This window comes from Oncorhynchus masou, chromosome 14 (assembly GCF_036934945.1).
Source record: "Oncorhynchus masou masou isolate Uvic2021 chromosome 14, UVic_Omas_1.1, whole genome shotgun sequence".
Classification (NCBI taxonomy): domain Eukaryota; kingdom Metazoa; phylum Chordata; class Actinopteri; order Salmoniformes; family Salmonidae; genus Oncorhynchus; species Oncorhynchus masou.
In genome coordinates this window covers 15,439,850-15,458,727 of record NC_088225.1, presented here as the reverse complement: position 1 = coordinate 15,458,727, position 18,878 = coordinate 15,439,850, and the positions used below count along the sequence as shown (strand labels likewise).

The 18,878-nt window shown below is 44.4% G+C and overlaps 1 protein-coding gene across 4 annotated transcripts in view; it reads left to right on the top strand.

Annotated features, from left to right (window-relative positions):
• The first annotated feature begins 439 nt into the window (after window positions 1-439).
• The window catches only part of LOC135554364 (E3 ubiquitin-protein ligase RNF12-B-like), a 39,725-nt gene continuing 21,286 nt past the window's right edge, over window positions 440-18,878 (top strand). For all 4 annotated transcript variants that reach the window (XR_010457685.1, XM_064986636.1, XM_064986635.1 and 1 more), the window contains exons 1-3: window positions 440-1,034; window positions 15,963-16,248; window positions 17,723-17,807. Coding sequence is in view for 3 of the 4 variants with exons in the window: in XM_064986636.1 (XP_064842708.1) it covers window positions 681-1,034; window positions 15,963-16,248; window positions 17,723-17,799 (717 nt within the window). In the remaining variant the exon portion in view is untranslated. The remainder of the gene's footprint in view (window positions 1,035-15,962; window positions 16,249-17,722; window positions 17,808-18,878) is intronic.

Genomic DNA, 18,878 nt, shown 5'->3' with positions numbered 1-18,878 from the left:
CACCTGGGGTCATGGCAAAAACGCTTACCTCCACTGAAACAGTGTTCAAAATGCATCAAATTCCCTTTCAATACCCATATTTTTGTGTTTTTAAGGTAAAGGACACCTGACCTTATATTTAAAGCCTTGTGGAATCCACATTTTGACCTAAATAAGAAGTGATATTTCCTAGGGACAGAAAAGGAAGGCACCGCAATGTAGGAATGACCCAGCTAATACAATCATATGAAAATTGCTGTTCAAAACAACTGGAAACTCGGCAATCTTCGAGTTCAGTGAGTTCAAGACAACTGTGAAAAAACGAGCTCCATCTGAGAAAAATTGTTTTTTCCAGGTTCCAAATTGTCTTGAAACAACCATTATAGCAAGCTGGTGTCCGACCACACAGTCTATGACGTAGCACGCAACCATTGGTTGATGAATACAAAGTCTGAGGAGGGGAACTCGACCGATATTACGCTCAGTTTTATAGCCTGCGTTTACACCAGCAGGTTTATACGTTCGTGTTTAGTGGAAGCGCGGTGAGATGATTTACAGTGCCCGCGGGACTACACTCTGACCTACACACAAGCTGGCATCTGCAACAAGAAGGACACTTTTGCATGTACACATAAAAATACTATTTATTACATCTGCAGAAAACAACAATTGTCAAGTGACCATTAAATAGTTCTACCATCATGGAACTTGACGCGTCTATCATTCTCCCTGCGCTCTTCTTTACCATTCTTGCTGTTGTCTTGGCTGCCAAATTCATCCCCAAAAAACAACCAGAGGAGAAGAAGAAGACGATTAAAGTAGGCAACAGAGACGACATTCCTCCTGCCAGAGCATTGACACCAGCAGTAGCAGTAGTGGATGTACCAAAAGTGGAGATACCACCACCGGTGATAGTACCAAAAGTGGAGGTACCCCCACAAGTCGTAGAAGCTGAAGTAATAACCGAACCAGTAACAGTTGCCCCAGTAGTTGAAGAGATCAATGTTGTAGAAGAAGATACAGTTAAAGAGCCTGAAATGATCCCCGATGTTCAGGTAAGATATTCTGTTTAGCTTCATTGACCTGTTATGAATAGAACATCTGGGCATAGGTCATTATTTGACTAATTGGTTTGAAGATGATGAAGTGACTATTTGGCAACTCTCCAGAACTTCGTGAAATGACCACAGCCTTTGTTGCATAGTACCTGGCCAGAAAACACTGCAATTGCTCTACCTTTAAATAAAAAATATTCGAAATCAATATCGTTTTAAATCAAATTTTGTGTAGAGTTGTGTCATTGACGCACTGCTTAAGCACGTCATTTGCAACATCGATGCGTTTCTCTTGCAGGCTATTTCACATCAAATACGAATTCCACCAAAAGCTGCTGTCTCGTTTGATAATCTAACATGAAATGTGTTTAATCAGTTAATACATCCTTACATTTCAAGATGGATTTAAAATGAGCCCAGCTTATATTGTCACAGAAGGGAAAATGACAAGGAAAAAACATCTGTGTCTCCAAGGCGGTTAATACAGTACTTGATTTATAATGCCCATTTAGCTAATGACTGTGTTATGTGCGTTCCAGAACCAATGCTCTAAAGCACACAATAAGCAGAACTAAATGTACCTTGTCTCCCAAAGGCACTCAGCATTTTGACCCCCATACCTGCCCCCCATGTATACTATAGTGCAATTGACCTTTTCCATCGCAGGCCTATATGAGCTTTAACCTGACACACATGTCACAGAGAATACATTGGAGACACCCTCTATGTTTGGTCCCCAACATACAGTATTTTCTATATTTAACGACCGTGAGGTCAAGAGTATTTGGACAGTGACACATGTTTTGTTGTTTAGGCTTTGTACTCCACCACTTTGGATTTACAGTGATACAATGTCAATGAGGTTAAAGTGTAGACTGTCGTCTTTCATTTGAGGGTATTTTAATCCATATGGGGTAAACCGTTTAAAACTTACTGCACGTTTAGTACATAGTCTCCCATTGTAGGGAACCAAAAGTATCTGGACATTAAAGTAGTCAAAAGTTCAGTATTTGGTTCCATATTTCTAGCAAAACAATAACTACATCAAGCTCATGACTCTACAAACTTGTTGGATGCATTTTCAGTTTGTTTTGGTTGTGTTTCAGATTATACTGAATGAATCATGAATAATGATGAATGAGAAAGTAACAGAGGCACAATAATAATGCCCCAAGACATGCTAGCCTCTCACCATTACCAATAACAGGGGAGGTTATCATTTTTGGAAGGGGTATGATATTTATGCCTCTGTAACTTACTCACTCATTAATATTCATTATTATTTCATGATTATCCGTAATCATGGGAGCATCCACATTAATGTAGAGGTGTTCAGAAACATATTATATTCTTATCTACAATGAATTTGACTCCAAAATGACACAATACATTATTTACCGTTAGTTATTATTATTATAGTATTTATTTTTATGCTCCTCTTTGCTAGACTGACTATATCACTATGTTAGTGGCACCATTCCATCTAAGTTGGGGTGGTTTGTGTGTACATTACCACCTGCCGTGCATTTTGCCGCGTTCACATGCTCCACATGCTAGTCGGAACTCAGACATTTCGGACTTCCTAACTGGTTGAACGTGGCACGTGGATAACTACAACCAGTTAGCAAGTCAGACATTTCTGAGTTTCCTAGTTAGGGCTAGCACGTGAATGCTGAGCTTTACTATTATGTTTATTTTTTACAGTTGCATTTAAAGTGCACATTTAAGAGTGCTCTCTCTCTCTCTCCTCCCTCAAGGTGAAACAATCAATCAATCCAATTTCTTTATAAAGCCCTTTTTATATCAGCAGATGTCACAAAGTGCTTATACAGAAACCCAGCCCATACAGCCTCCTCTGTTATGAGAGACATAACTTCTCTCCGTTGCCTGCTATATGGGACCCAGCCAAGTTGTGCTGCTGCAGCCCTGGGGCTGGGGGAGCTCACTGGCGAGTCTACACACAGTACGAATGGCATGGCACCTCGTGTGGCTGGCTTTCTAAGGGGCTCGATTAGAATAACATGTTGTCTGTTTTATCTCTCCACTTTTATCACCATCAGCGTTCACATTAATGATCTGGTGCTGGGCTCTCATTTAGCACACCAGAAAACCACCATGCAATGCTCCACTCTGCACAAGTTTGAAGTCTAATATTATCTACAGTATGTAAAACGTGTGTGTATGTTTGACCGGTTTCACCTCATTGATCTGGCCTCTCATTTACCACGTTGGTAACTAACCTGCACTACTCTACTCTGCACAAATGTAATACAATTGAAGTGGAGTAACATCTTGATAGATCCATAGGTGGTATGCAATACAATTCTGTACTGTAATTGCATAATATGCATAACCGTTGTCAGCAGCGGTGTAAACTGCATATTTACATTTTAACTGGAGGTATAGAGTTCTAAAATCACTGAACCTTTGCTCTGCGACCGAGGCTACATCTTGGAGCTGTGGAATTTGGGGCTCCTTCCCGTGCTGCTTGCTTTGCTGAAGGTGTTCCCTTATCATTACCCCAACCCTCTCTCCTCCCTCTCCTCTCCTTCATTCCCTCTGTCTGCTCATGTTTCTCCTGTATGTCTGTGTGTGCTTAGCAGCAGAGGCATGCTCTGTGTCACGTCCATAGTTCCTTCTGCTTGAACTTCACATTTCTGTTCCTTAATCTTCTCTCACTATCACTCTCCTGTGTTGTTTTGGGTGTGGGGGTCAGTGTAAGGTGCTCATAAATATGTGTTACTGTCCTGGACACCCCCCTTCTCAAACCCTATAGACTAGTATAGACCCTATAGAGCAGCCACTTTCGAGCAGCCACTGACAAATGTAAAGAGAAACATTAAGGTCAGAAGCCAACCCACAGTCATTCTTCCATATCCTCACTATACTCCATCAACAGTATTGAACAGTACTTTCTCCATCAAATGTTCAATGGCACATTGCCAAGACAGAGGGTAACAAACAAGGAAAGAGAGTATTGAATATTCAGCAGTCTTTTTTTGCTTGTTATGGGTCAGGTCTGCAAACCTTTTTAACGGTACCCTACACCTCTAGTAGTCTGTGAATATGTTATCGTGGCCCCGTCAAAACCAGAAAGGAAACAATCTCCACTAAAGCCCATTATTCCATACTCAAGCTGTAGCAGTGTTGGAACATTGTGTGTGTGTGTGTGTGTGTGTGTGTGTGTGCGCACACGTGTCATGGAGGAGCACACAGCATAACATACATACATGTACACAGACACGTCAGCCTATAGTGACAAATCAGGGGCCATGACTTATTAACTCCCAGTATCCAGGCCTTGTCAAGTCAATGTCTGCATTGTGTTCTGAGATTAAGACTGCCCCCTTCTCTCCTCAATGCTCCCCACTTAACTATCTGGTGATATATGGACTCTATAGATGTGTATATGTGTCAGGGTTGGCCTTAAGGTAGCAGAGATACTGTAGTATCCTTCTGGCTGAGATTGATGAGCAGTAAAACATCATTCTTGTTTTACATGTTCCAATGGCTGCGACACTCTACACCCTGCCCCCATACCCATCCTTTCTTGTTGTACAGTCAGAAAGAGTTAAGCTAGCGTTCTCTGCCTCTGGCTTGAATGTAATCATGTTAATCAAGTGTTGTATTTGCTCACCTCTTTTAGCGATACATCTTCCATTAATTACTGTATCAGGGAGGAACAACACAAATGTTGATTGTGTCTTTTCACAAGTGTGACTTTTTTGCTTTATTTATATATGTAAAACACTCAAGAAATTGTTTGCACCTCTCTGCACCTTCCATTCTAACCTCTTCCACCATGCTGAAACACACTATAAATGGGAATGTGTCTGGGCCTGCTAGCTAACTCACTGCTCACGCTGAGAAGGCAGAGACACATACAGGCAACAGCTGGAGCCAGCTGTTCTTTTGTCAGATGCAACATGGAGGACACTGTTATCCGGAAGTAGTTTGCTGTCGAAGGCTGTTAACGTGTTTTTATACAGGCAAAACATTCTTATTATTTAATGGCCAATGTATGGTACCCTTTGAGTGTTCATTGTGTAAATCCAATGTTTTTCAGTTGTCCCATGAGGGTAGTTCATAAGTATATCTGAGTTATCTTAAGACAGTACACAGTGGGAGTTATGTGTATAGTACACAGACTACAAGAGGAGACTAGGGAGTGTTTCTCAGAACATTCCTCAGCTCTCTGCTCTCTTGTGTGTTCGTCAGACTCCTAACAGTAGCCTGTGATGGAATCTGCAGGGCTGCTTACTCATTGGTCAAGCTCTCCACTGACCTACCTCTCTTGGTATTTCCCCTTGTTTCTCTGCCTACCTAACTCTGCATGCACGCTGGAGCTACAGTCTGCTCTGGGCAGACTGTTGTCCTTCACTTTCCCAGCTGGACTTCACAACCAGATCCAGGCAGGCACCCACCCCCATGAGAAGACAATGCCATGGCTTCACATCACATTTCAACCGCTAATTCCCCTCTGTAACACGGGCATTGGCCCATGACAAGAAGTTGGCAGTTGGCACTGACACTGTAGTGGGCACTGACTCCCTCTCTCCCCAGCTTGACTCACCATAGAGCTGAAACCCTGGTGTCTTTTCTGGCCATGTTGGGCCCTGTGCTGTGCACTAGACAAGTCAACACAGAGGAATGGAGGAGGTCTGCCCAGTGCCGGAGTGAGAGGGGGAGAGAGGAAGCATGAGGGAGTCATTTCCATTCTTAAAAGGTTAGCCAATCCCCCAGTGAATAGCTAAGAAACAGCAGCTCTTTGCAAATTCATTGGCCAGGCCTGCACAGGCCTCTTGGCAGGTAGTTCCTCTTAAAAGCTACCGTCAACTGCAGTGCTGTATACTGTATGTCTAAACAGTACAGTACATGCTTTCTATACAGTGTTGGTCTGTATGGAGGAAGTCATGGTGGGTTGAGCTGTTTCCTATAGAAGTGTTGTTGCTCTGGCTCTGTGTATTGTTCTGCCAAAACAACAGATAAACTGTATCATGTGATTCACTCTTTTGATTGCCGTCATGTGGCCTCAATCATTGAGGATGTTCTTACTTAATAAAAGTCAGCTGTTTCGGATAACAGAACCAGGGCTAAACTATTGTATAATTTTAGTAATAATCCAACATATTCCAAGTCAATCATTATTCATGAGAATCAAAATTCAGAGTCTCCAGTCCAGTAGTGATGTCATCGATGGCACAATGGAGTAGGATCTCATTCCTGCAGGCCGCCACAGCACACTGTGACCATTGACTGCCAGGACACAAAGCTGTGTGTGTCTGTGCCTGTTAACAACACCTCTATTAGCAACACCCTATGGCGAGCTCTGCACTTGAGAGTTCTGAACACTAATTGGCTTCATGCTACCCCACTGGATGTTCCTCGCTGTATAGCTCCACACACTGTCGAGGTATGTCTGTCGTTGTTTCATTCATTGGTAATATCAGCCACCGATAAGGCAGTGGCTTGGGGGAACAATGTGTCTGTGTGTACACAGACACAGCGCAGGGGTGGGAGGTTGCTGAGACAACAGGACACTATTCCACCCCAGATGCCTTGGCCCATTGCCCTGAGCCTCTTTTCAGGGGACAGTCTGGACTGCAACAACATGACACAGACAGCCTGGTACCCCCTGGTCATCTCAATGGAGGAAGAGAAGAGAACTGGCAAGGACAATGTAAAGGAGAGGGTACAATACACCCAAGGGGCTTCAGCTGAATTCTCAGCTGATGCAGTTTTGATGTGGACAGTAAATGCAAAAAGTTCATCCTGCTACATCAGAGGTGTGGTATCAACACCAACCTTGCCCACCACCCACTCAAGGGGCACGGTAGCACTATAAGTTCCCTGGGGCAGCTAGAATTTCACTTGGCGGGCCAAGGGCCCTACCCCGACAGCTCTTAAGAGGTTCTCCAGTGAGACCAATGCATTTTATCACCCTTCTGTTTATTGTTGCTATAAAAGTAGCCACATTATTCAGTATCCACTTGCAGAGAGGTATCATTCTCTTCTGCCTCCTTCTATGCACGGACCACTGTCAATGTTGCAGATGGCAGGTATCAGGTGTACACAGCTATGCAGCTGTCTATTTACCACCACAAACCGATGCTGGCAGTAAGACCACACTCAACGAGCTGTATAGGGCCATAAACAAACAAGAAAATGCACACCCAGAGGTCGGCCTTTCTCGTGGCTGGTGATTTAATGTAGGGAAACTGAAATCCATTAAAAAATAATAATTGCATGTCACCTGTGCAACTAGAGGCGGCAAAACTCTTGATCAGAAACACATACAAGGCCCTCCCTCACCCTCCCTTTGGCAAATCAGATCCTGACTCTATCCTCCTGCTTCCTGCTTTGAAACAAAAACTAAAATAGCAAGTACTAGTGACGCTCTCAATACGAAGGTGGTCTGATGAAGCGGATGCTAAGCTACAGGAATGTTTTGCTAGCACATACTGGAATATATTCCAGGATTCATCCGATGACATTGAGGAGTTTACAACATGAGTCACTGGCTTCATAATAACTGCATCGACTTCGTCCCCACATTGACCGTATGTACATACCCCAACCAGAAGCCATGGATTACAGGCAACATCCGCACTGAGCTAAGGGTAGAGCTGCCGCTTTCAAGGAGCGGAACACTCATCTGTACACATAGGAAATCCCGCTACGACCTCCGATGAGCCATCAAACAGCCAAAGCATCAATACAGGACTAAGATCGAATACTACTACGCCGACTCTGACGCTCAATGTATGTGGCAGAGCTTGCCCACTATTACGGATTACAAAGGGAAATTTAGCTGTGAGCTGCCCAGCAACGCAAGCCTACCAGACAAGCTTAAATGCCTTCTATTTTCTATTCTCGCTTCGGGGAAAGCAACACTGAACCATGCATGAGAGCATCAGCTCTCCGTAGACGATGTAAGACCATTAAACAGGATAACATTTACAAGGCCGATGGGCCAGACGGAATACCAGAATGAGTACTCAGAGCATGAGCCTCAGGAGGCTGAAAAGATTTGTCATGGACCCTCAGATCCTCAAAAGGTTATGCAGCTGCACCATGGAGAGCATCTTGACTGGCTGCATCACCGCTTGGTATGATAACTGCAAGGTGGTGAGTATGGCCCAGTACATCACTGGGGCCAAGCTCCCCGACATCCAGGACCTCTATACCAGGAGGTGTCAGAGAAAGGCCCATAAAATTGTCAAAGACTCCAGTCATCCAAGCCATAGACTGTTCTGTCTGCTACCACACAGCAAGCGGTACCAGTTCACCAAGTCTGGAAGAAAGGGGACCCTGAAGAGAAAGGGGACCCTCCTCTAAGCCATAAGACTGCTAAACAAGACTGCTGAATTGCTAATCAAATGCACTGGCTCTATGCACACACTGGACTCTACCCACACACACATACTTACACTGACACCCCACACACACATACACACTACATACACCACCCAAACATAACACGTGCACACATGCATACTGACGCCACACTCACACACCCATACACACACTTTCACACCACATACACTGCTGCTACTGTCTATCTACTCTGTTGCCTAGTCACTTTACCTCTATCTATATGAACATAGCTGCCTCAATTACTTCATACCTCTGCACATGGACTCGGTACTGGTACTCCCTGTATATAGCCATGTTATTACCTCATACCTCTGCACATGGACTCGGTACTGGTACTCCCTGTATACAGCCATGTTATTACCTCATACCACTGCACATGGACTCGGTACTGGTACTCCCTGTATACAGCCATGTTATTACCTCATACCACCGCACATGGACTCGGTACTGGTACTCCCTGTATATAGCCATGTTATTACCTCATACCACCGCACATGGACTCGGTACTGGTACTCCCTGTATATAGCCATGTTATTACCTCATACCACTGCACATGGACTCGGTTCTGGTACTCCCTGTATACAGCCATGTTATTGTTACTCATTATTGTTATCAACTGTGTATTTATTCCTTGTGTCACTATTTATTCCTTGTGTCACTATTCTTGCAGATTCAAGCCTTGCATTTGCTGTAGTCCTTGGCCTAGACTTCCTGTTCTTCAGTGGACTGACCATCTCGATGTCCGAACCCTCCTATCGGCTGCACTCTGACTATTCTCAGCCTCATCCATTTCAACCTGGTAATGCACTGATTTCAGGCTGGAGCCTGCTACATTATGCAGAGTCTGGACAAGGTCAAGTCAGAGACAGAGAAAATCTAAAGAGAAAAAGACAAAAACATGTTCCACCAGTGAAGTCCAAGAACCCAACTATCACCCTGATTACCGCCGTACCCCCCCCCCCCCCCTTCTATCCGAGAGCAAAAACAAACCTGATGCGGATTTCTACATCAAACAAGCAGTGGAACAGGCATGTCTGTCAGATGATGAAAGGTGGCAGCTCTCCCAGATGTTGGACATAAACCGTCTTCAAACACAAAATCTATACCCGGCATGAGGTCCCCATTAAGCAGCGTCCCTACAGGCTGTCCCCCGCCAAACTGGCAATTCTCAATGAACAGCTCAAAAGCATGTTGGAGAATGGAATTGTGGAACCTTCTTTTTCCGGATGGGCTTCTCCGGTTGTCCTGATTCCTAAGAAAGATGGTGGATATCGATTCTGTGTGTACTACAGGAAGCCGAATGCCATAACAGAGAGCGATGCCTACCCTCTACCAAACATAAATGACATACTGGAATCTCTGGCAGGAGCATCCATCTTTAGTAATCTGGATCTGAACAGTGGGCAGGTGTCAATGGATCCCGCTAGTCAGGACAAGACTGCCTTTGTCACCCCTGCTGGTTTGTACTCCTTCAAAGTCATGCCTTTTGGTTTGAAGAATGCTCCAGCAACCTTCCAAAGGTTGATGGAGACTGTCCTGGGAGATCTGAGGGGTATAAATTGTCTTGTGTATCTGGATGACATCATAATCTACTCCTCCTCTGTCGCGGATCATCTGCAAGACATTCAGTCCGTCTTCGACAGACTAAAGGCTGCAGGTTTGACCTTAAACTTGAAGAAGTGTCGTTTCTGTCTGCCAGAACTCAAGTTCCTTGGTCATGTGGTTAATGCTGAAGGTATCCATGCAGTTCCAGCCAAAGTTGCAGCCGTGCAGGAATTCCCAATTCCCACATCCCTCAAGGCTGTTCAGCGGTTTCTGGGCATGGCTGGATGGTACCACAGGTTTGTGCCTGACTTTTCAAAGGTAGCTGAACCCCTCAACCACCTTAAGAAGAAAGGTGTGAAATTCCAATGGACCCCTGCATGCCAAAGTGCATTTGAAGCACTCAAAAACAGTCTAATTACTCCTCCAGTGCTTGGACATCCTAACCTGAGTGCTCATTTCATTGTGTACCCGGATGCAAGTCAAACAGGACTTGGAGCAGTCTTGGCTCAACAAACAGGACGTGGAACAGAAGAAGTTCTTGCCTATGCAAGTCGCACCCTTAATTCAGCCGAGAGGAATTATTCAACGACTGAAAGGGAGTGCCTCGCTGTGGTCTGGGCTTTGGAGAAATGGAGCTACTACTTGGAGGCAAAGATCTTCACCGTTGTCACAGACCATGCTGCTCTGCAGTGGGTTCTGGCATCAGGCAAGACCAACAGCCGCCTTATTCGCTGGTCTATCAGACTGCAGAAGTTTGACTTCATCATTGAGTATCGCAAAGGAAAACTGAACGTTGTACCAGATGCCCTTTCTCGGATTACAGAGACTGCCAATGTTTGTCCTCCCTTGTGCAGTACTTATACTACCGCTAAATGTCTGGATGATTCCTTTCCTCTGGATGATGAGAGTGTATGGAGAGCACAGCAGAAGGATGCTGCCATAATGGCGATCCATAAGAGTCTGTCTGAAGAAGACTCCAAGAGTCGCTTCAATGATAAGTATAGCATAATTCAGGATAAAGTGTATCGAAAAACTCCAAGAGGAGATGGAATACACAGCACCCATTATCACGTCTTCATTCCCTCTACATTGTGTGACCAGATAATCCAAGCTTATCATGCCAATCCCATGAGTGGCCATCTTGGAGTTTTTAAAACTTATCGAAGACTACAAGAGGTGGTTTACTGGCCAGGCATGTGGGTTGATACCCGGAAGTTTGTACAGCAGTGTGAAGTCTGCCAGAAATACAAACCAGACATTGGCAGACCTGCCGGGAAAATGCAGCAGACCGTGGTGAATCATCCAAATAAAATGTTGGGAATTGACCTCATGGGACCTTTTCCTCCCAGCCGGGGGACACGGAATGAATTTTTATTGGTGGTAGTGGACTACTACACACACTGGGTGGAGTTGTTTCCCCTCCGCAAAGCCACTGCATCAGCCATTGCTCTAATTCTGAGAAGGGAGGTTTTTACCAGATTCGGGATTCCAGACCAAATCCTCTCTGACCGAGGTCCGCAGTTCATATCAGGAATCTACAAAGAGCTCTGTACCTACTGGGGTGTAATTGCCAAGTTGACCACAGCCTATCATCCTCAGACCAACCTGACCGAGAGGGTAAACCGAACCCTGAAGGGGATGATTGCTTCATTCGTGGGGGATCAGCACACAAGTTGGGATCAGCATCTTCCAGAATTTTGCTTTGCACTGAACTCTGCCGTGCAGGAGACTTCTCCACTAAAAGGTCCGATGGACAGGGTCTTGCAAAGTTCGAATGTTTCACCTGACTGCCCAGCGTTTGATGCCGTACAACACCACCACACCTTGCTAGCCAGAGTGGAGGCCAGCAAAACCAAAGCCAAACACCGACAGCTGAGAAACTATGACAAACATAGACGAGACGTGTGTTTCCCACCCCAGTCTCGTGTCTGGGTACGTTCACATCATCTGTCAAAGGCATCTAAGAAGTTCACTGCCAAGCTAGCTTCGAGATGGAAAGGTCCATACTGTGTAGTGCAGCAGTTGGGACCAGTGAACTACTTGGTCTGTTTGGAGGACACTGGGGAAGATGTCAGACAGTGCATGTTGTTGACCTAAAGCCCTGCTACCCTACGGCAGAAGAGCTGGATCGCAGGCAAAAGCAACACCTGCAGGACCTCTTCGTGGAGGACTCTGATGAGGAGGACTTCCCTGGTTTTGTGTAGCAGGAACATGAACTTGTCAAAGTCTGCATCCTCTTTGTTTCTACAGGCATTGTTTTTTCATGGGGGGAGGAGTGTGGCGAAATCTGCACGGAGCCTTCACCGTGCACTGCCACTTTAAGAGCACATGAGCAGTAAGGAAGGAGGAGATAAAGAGAGCTCATTCAGCTCTTTGGGGAGGGGCTCTTGGCTGGCGCAACAGTTTGATTGTGTGTGCTGTGCTGCAGAAGTTTTGTTTGTTTTTCAGCGTTTGTAGTTTATAAAGTATTTAACTCAATCATCGGTGTGATCGCTTTAGATCGTGGTTGTTTTTGTTTGGGACCGCGCCCGTTATGGATCGCATGGATTAGTAGCAACATTGTTGCGAAGCTTTACCATACAAACCAACAAACCATCGGACAGTCAGACCGTACACCGGCAGGCCTGAAGACCACAGCTAAGATTTCTCTTTTTCTCTCTCTTTCTCTTCCCTCTCGTTCCAGTGCTTTACCTGCAACAGACTCTCTATTTTTCAAATGCACTTCCCATTGAAGTTCATTAGAGCTGGACTATTATTGCCCTGCCAGAAGTATTTTGATGGACATTTTAGTTAAAAGGGAGGTTGCTTGCAGGCTGTGTATTGTTATGTGAACTGTATTGAGGTGAGGTGTACTAATGACATGTGGCCGAGAAGACTGTGGACATTTTTAAGGCCTTTGTTGTGTCGATGAACACTCCCCACATTCATACCCTCTGCACTCATCCACTAGAAAATAATACAGAATATTGCAAATCCTCTGTTGATGACTGGGTTCGTTCTTGTATGAAGTTGCTGTTTAATTGTTCTGCCATTATTAGTATTAGTATTATTGTATGAGGTATTCTTGTTGGGGTTACCCCTGTGCTGTGATGTGGGTTTTATATGGTGTGTATTCTCTTTTCTCTCCACTGGCTATCTGGTAAACAGGTTACACTCTAGGCAGTCTCTTTTGCTGATGTGTGTGGGTCTGGTAGTGGTACTCTCTCTATTCTACTCTTTTCCTTTTGGCATGGTTAATACCTGCCTGGCGCCCAAACAAACTATTTCTTTACCCCTCTCTAATAAATACCGCTACAACTATTTCTAAGTAAGCATTTCACTGTTAGTCTACACCTGTTGTTTGGGAAGCATGTGACAAATACAATTTGATTTGATGTGCTCATGCTGTGAGGTCATGGCCCATAAATGCGAAGAAAAAAAGGTTCTAGCTGGAACCAAAAAGGGTTCTCCTATGGGGACAGCCGAAGAACCCTTTTGGAACCCTTTTTTCTAAGAGTGTACTGACCCAAAATGGCTGAGTGCATGTCAGTGAATGCCACATTTACAGAATGAGGTCAGAGGTCAATGTCACTGTATGAGCTGAGTGAGGGGTTAATTGGACAGGCAGTTGTTAACAGGGCCTAAATCCTCTACAAGCCACCCTAAAGCTCTTGGCCTACGTTTAGTGTCTGGGTGGTACAGACACCTTGAGAAAAATGAAAGTTACTTGAGGAGCCTGAGAGATGATGACCGATGCAGAATGGAATAATGACCTCATACACTTCTACTAGAGAGAGCTCTCTGGCCAAATTAGGAGATGTAAAAAGGGAGTGTTGGTGATGATGTTAAAAAAAAAGCTCTTACGAAGGCCGTGAGGCCGATACGTAAAGCTTATTAAATATCAGCGATATTATCAAGAGCAGTGTGCGATTTCCTTTTTCCTTCATCTTGTTCAATTGTTGCCATGCACCTGCAAATTAAATTGCTCAGATGTGCGAGTGCCTTTTGAATTTTGAATCTTAGACTTACAAACTGTGAGCAATGCATCATCTCATTCTAAAGCAGTGGTATTCAAGGTCAGGGGAACGTCAATGGGGTTTTTGAGGAAATTTATTTATTGGTTTATTTTCATTTTGATAAGAGATCAAAATGCAATGAATGGAAGTTTATTTGTTGATATAAAATCTACATTTAACGATTTTAAGATTGTCTCATTAGATTTGGGGTAGGGGTCGCAAGTAATTCTGGCAAAAATGGTCCTGAAAAGGTGAAAAGGTTTGAATACCATTGCTCTAAAGGGATTCTATAGACCTACATTCAGCCCTTTTATGACCCTGAATAAGATTCACAAAAGCAATGTGTGAGTTGGGTCCTATGCATGGAGTATTTTGGTGTATAATAGCTGAGGAATTCAGTGGCAGAGGGGAAGAGGCTGTTGGTGGGAAGGTCTGCTAAATGGATTCCATTCCATTGGTTGGGTGTGAGTAATCTAAAGAGGGCTGCTCAGGGATTAGGTTATGAGACACAGTTATGCCTGGTAGAATCCATGCCCCTGGCCTGCTCTGTCTACTACCATTTGTTACTGTGGTGGGTTAGTCAACATGTCCATCGTCATAAAGTCTGCTCCAAGAGGAGGGGGAGGGTTGTGACACAGGTGGTCGTGAGCTTCCTCTGCTAAATTTAATATATACATTAAAGTCATGTGGCCAATTTATATAGACACAAATATGAACAGCCACAGGCAGAAATGTCAACAAAACATTTAATATTTTGATTAAATCACCTTCAGCCTCTTTCCTTCACTTTGTCACTTTGGTCTTCTACATTTGGAGAATTTAAAACTACTTTAGAGCTGGACTTTACTGTAAATGAGCACCCTACTTATACTCTTAGTTCTAGGCTTTAGCCATTGTTACTCTGATCAGAGATGACAGGAGGCCTCTGGCAGCGCGTCAAGCCCTGAGCCCACTGTGTCCCCATATGTGACCTCTCTGTCTCTCTGTGTCCTCACTGTGAGATTAGTTCTCCCATGTATCAGACACCATTGCATTAAAATATATTTTTGGTGAGTTGTGTGTATGTGTGTGAGTTCCTGCGAATCCAGCTCTGTCAGGGCTAGGAAACGGTCTGGAGAGGGAGGAGATGGATTTAAGGGGGGTTTATTTGTGCCTGTGTCATTGGCAGGCGGCACACAGAGAGGACACAGCCACTAAACAAGAACCTGAGAGAGAGCTGAAAATGACAGCTGCCACTCATAGAAGAACCAATACAATGGGTCAAGAGGTTATCATGTCCACAGGGCTCTGCAGTTGAGTCAGCAATTTGTCGAGGTTTGCATAAAATATGCAGGGTTTACGTTTCAGCATGCGAAGGGTTATGTCCCTCCAGCACCAATTTAAGAGCCGAAAAAAGCCTTTTCTACTTTTTATAGAATGTGGGAAGCGATACCGTTTAAGTATATGGCTATATTTCCCCACCATAGACCTACCTACTCCTTATAGACTGGGGCAATTTGGATACTATGGGGGTGTCCTATTGCTGTCTTTAGTGACAATTTGACAGACACTCACTCTGTATTTTTGCATGAGTTCTGTTCAGTGGTTCTATTCTTGGCAGTTTCCCAAAGTCAGTACTGATTGAGCTGATGAGTTCTCATATGCAGTCACTGGGCTCAGTCATCTCTGTCTTATATTCCCCAGGAGGCTATGCATGACAAACAACACTCATCCGTTCTTATTGTTATTACCGTGAGCAGTTGGTTCCACTAATGTAATTGTCTCAGGTACTATAGAAACAAGTCTAGCCTAAAGCTCAGCTATATTTAGAACCTAGGACTGCTAGGTTGGGAATACAACACAATTCCCTATTAACCTCCATTAGCCGCTACACTGACCATTGAAGTCCGTTGGAAAACAAAGTCATGTTCGTGGTCAGATTTTTTGCTCAATATTCATCACAATTCCATTGTTTTAAACAGCATTTCAGGTGTACAGTTGACTATATCTGTTATACACTTTGTCCCTGCAGGCTGTGCCAGAGCCTGTGCCAGAGACCGTGGTTGAGCCAGATCCCGTGCCTGAGCCCATCCCTGAGCCAGACCTCATCCCAGTCGTTGTTGAGAAGCCCATCCTTGAGCTCATCGCCGAACTTGAACCTGTATCTGTGGTGAAGGAGGTCCCCGCCAGAGAGCCCACCCCTGAGCCAGCAAGGGAACCCACCCCTGAGCCAGCAAGGGAACCCAACCCCAAGACAGCGAGGGAACCCACCCCTGAGCCCATCTTCATGCCAGAGCCAGAGGACCTTGAGAGCAACGGTAGTATGTTTTAATCGGTTTTTGGTGTCAGCTAATTGTCAGCTGTGGGTACAGTCAGTCGTCCAAAAGCAGATCAAGTTTGACTCCCTGAATGGATTGACTTTAGCAATGACTAACTGCATCAAACCAACCTCAAAGGGCCCTAATGCATTAGCCAGCATTAACTGGATGCACATCACTGCATACCCAGCAAATCCTCATTAAAACTGGATCTGTGGTGGCTAGCAGATACACTGGCTTGTATATACGCTGTGGGGGTATATCCTCCACTGACACATCCCCTTACAGTCTTGAGACTTGCCCTCCTTTCACTGGAACTGAGTCGTGCATTCAAACCAGCCACCATTGTCTTTCTTTTCTGATCCCTCGAGGCCCCAGGTCTCCATTGAGGCAGGTCTCATTGTGCCAGATTACAGTAAGTGTTTCCAGGTGAGAGGTCAGGCCTCCCTGGAATACTGTACAATACAACCACACAGAGCCACACAAACACAAGAGCTTTGTGCCTACATGGCCTTTTATACTGTCACGTATATATCTGACTAGGTTTTGGTTGGACGCCTCCTTTTGTTGCAAATTATTTGTAGACTGCAAATTGACTGCAAAAAGCCACATAACTGTATACTGATCACATAACTGTATATCTCTATTATGCGTGGCAATACTTTGGCACAGATTCTCAAAATTAAAATAACTTGGAACTGATTGCTGTTGTTTTTACAGTTTTGTAAGTCCAGCAATAAAAAATTAAATATACAGTGGGGAGAACAAGTATTTGATACACTGCCGATTTTGCAGGTTTTGCTACTTACAAAGCATGTAGAGGTCTGTCATTTTTATCATAGGTACACTTCAACTGTGAAAGACAGAATCTAAAACAAAAATCCAGAAAATCACATTGTATGATTTTTAAGTAATTCATTTGCATTTTATTGCATGACATAAGTATTTGATCACCTACCAACCAGTAAACTGATCAGTGTCTCTTTCACTATCAGACCTGTCTTTAGGACATGGCCTGGTTTGTACCTCTGTCTGTATCAGTAAAGTGTATTCCTCTAAACGAGAGACAAACTGGCTCACTAAGACATGGGACTGTTGGGGTCTGGTTCCACCAATTGCACCGGGTTGTAATGTCACTCTGTGTACTGTAAATTGAATCAGTGACGTTGGCACACATAAAAGTGAATCTGCCACCTGACTTTGAATTTAATTACAGCCACACAGTCACTCTTGGCTCTGTTTTGACTGTACTCTACTACTGTGTGTCCTTCCTGTAATCCTGATATACTGTAGCAACAGGACTGTAACTAACAGCCACAGAGGTCCCAGAGGACTTAGAAATCCTTCAAACGTTTATCTGTGTGTGTGCATGTGTGCGTTCGTGTGAACATGCACATGTGTGTACTGTATGTATGAATGATGTGTAAGTGTGTGTTGACCATGGTCCCTCCTGTTTTCTCTGACGTGTCATCAGCTGAGGAGGTGCACTTTACCCCAGGAATGAAGATTAGCAAGTTAGAGAAGCTGATGACCAAGGAGGAGATGGAGTAGGAGCAGAGGTGAGTGCCCCCCTCTCTCTCCCTACTGCCCCCCTTCTCCTGGCACTGTAGCATGACTCTAGTTTAACCTATCCTCCTACTGCACGCCAATGCAACCACCTTATCCCTCTTCCTCCCTCCCCTATCCTGTCCTTGTGTGTTGACCTGGCATTTAGGTGCTATGACAACATCTATGACAACATATCCCCTGCAGATCGGAGGGGATTGATCACAGAATGGACAGTTAAACCAATAACCCACCAAAGCAGTGAGGAACTTTCCAGACTTTGTACCTGTAGCTACCAACTCCCTCAAAAGAAATGTAGACTTGAGACATCCCACTGGCCACAGTGTAACAATCTTCTTCATCTGAGGAACAGGAATAGGAAGGATCAGACCAATATGCAGTGTGGTACGTGTCCATGTTAAATTTATTACAACTGAACACAAAATAACAAACATGAAACAACGAAAATCGAAGCAGTTCTGTATGGTGAAAGCACAGACACAGAAAACAACTACCCACAAACCATAGTGGGAAAACAGGCTGCCTAAGTATGGTTCTCAATCAGAGACAACGATTGACAGCTGCCTCTGATTGGGAACCATACCAAGCCAAACACATAGTACTATAACACATAGAACAAAAACATAGAATGCCCACCCCAACTAACGCCCTGACCAAACTAAAATAGAGACATAACAAAGGAACTAAGGTCAGGACGTGACACACAGACGTCAATTCATCTATTCCACATTGGTTCGACGTAATTTCATTGAAATGACGTGGTAACAACGCGGATTCAACCAGTGTGTGCGGTGGGATGTTCTGTATCTTTATAGGTCACCAGATTGTAAAATAAGATTAGTAAACTTCACTGAAGAAAATTGAGGGTCACTTAAGGAAGGAGACAAAAACAACAACAAAGTCTGCTTGTTTTGAAGCCTAGGGGTTACTGTTAGTTTGTAATGCTAAACATCATCCTACAGACTGTGGTGAGCTTGTGGTAGGAGGCTGGCATAGGGAGCAAACAGCCTCTCTCTCTTTCTCTCTCTCTCACATCCTAGGGCTTGAACTTGCATAAGCAGAGG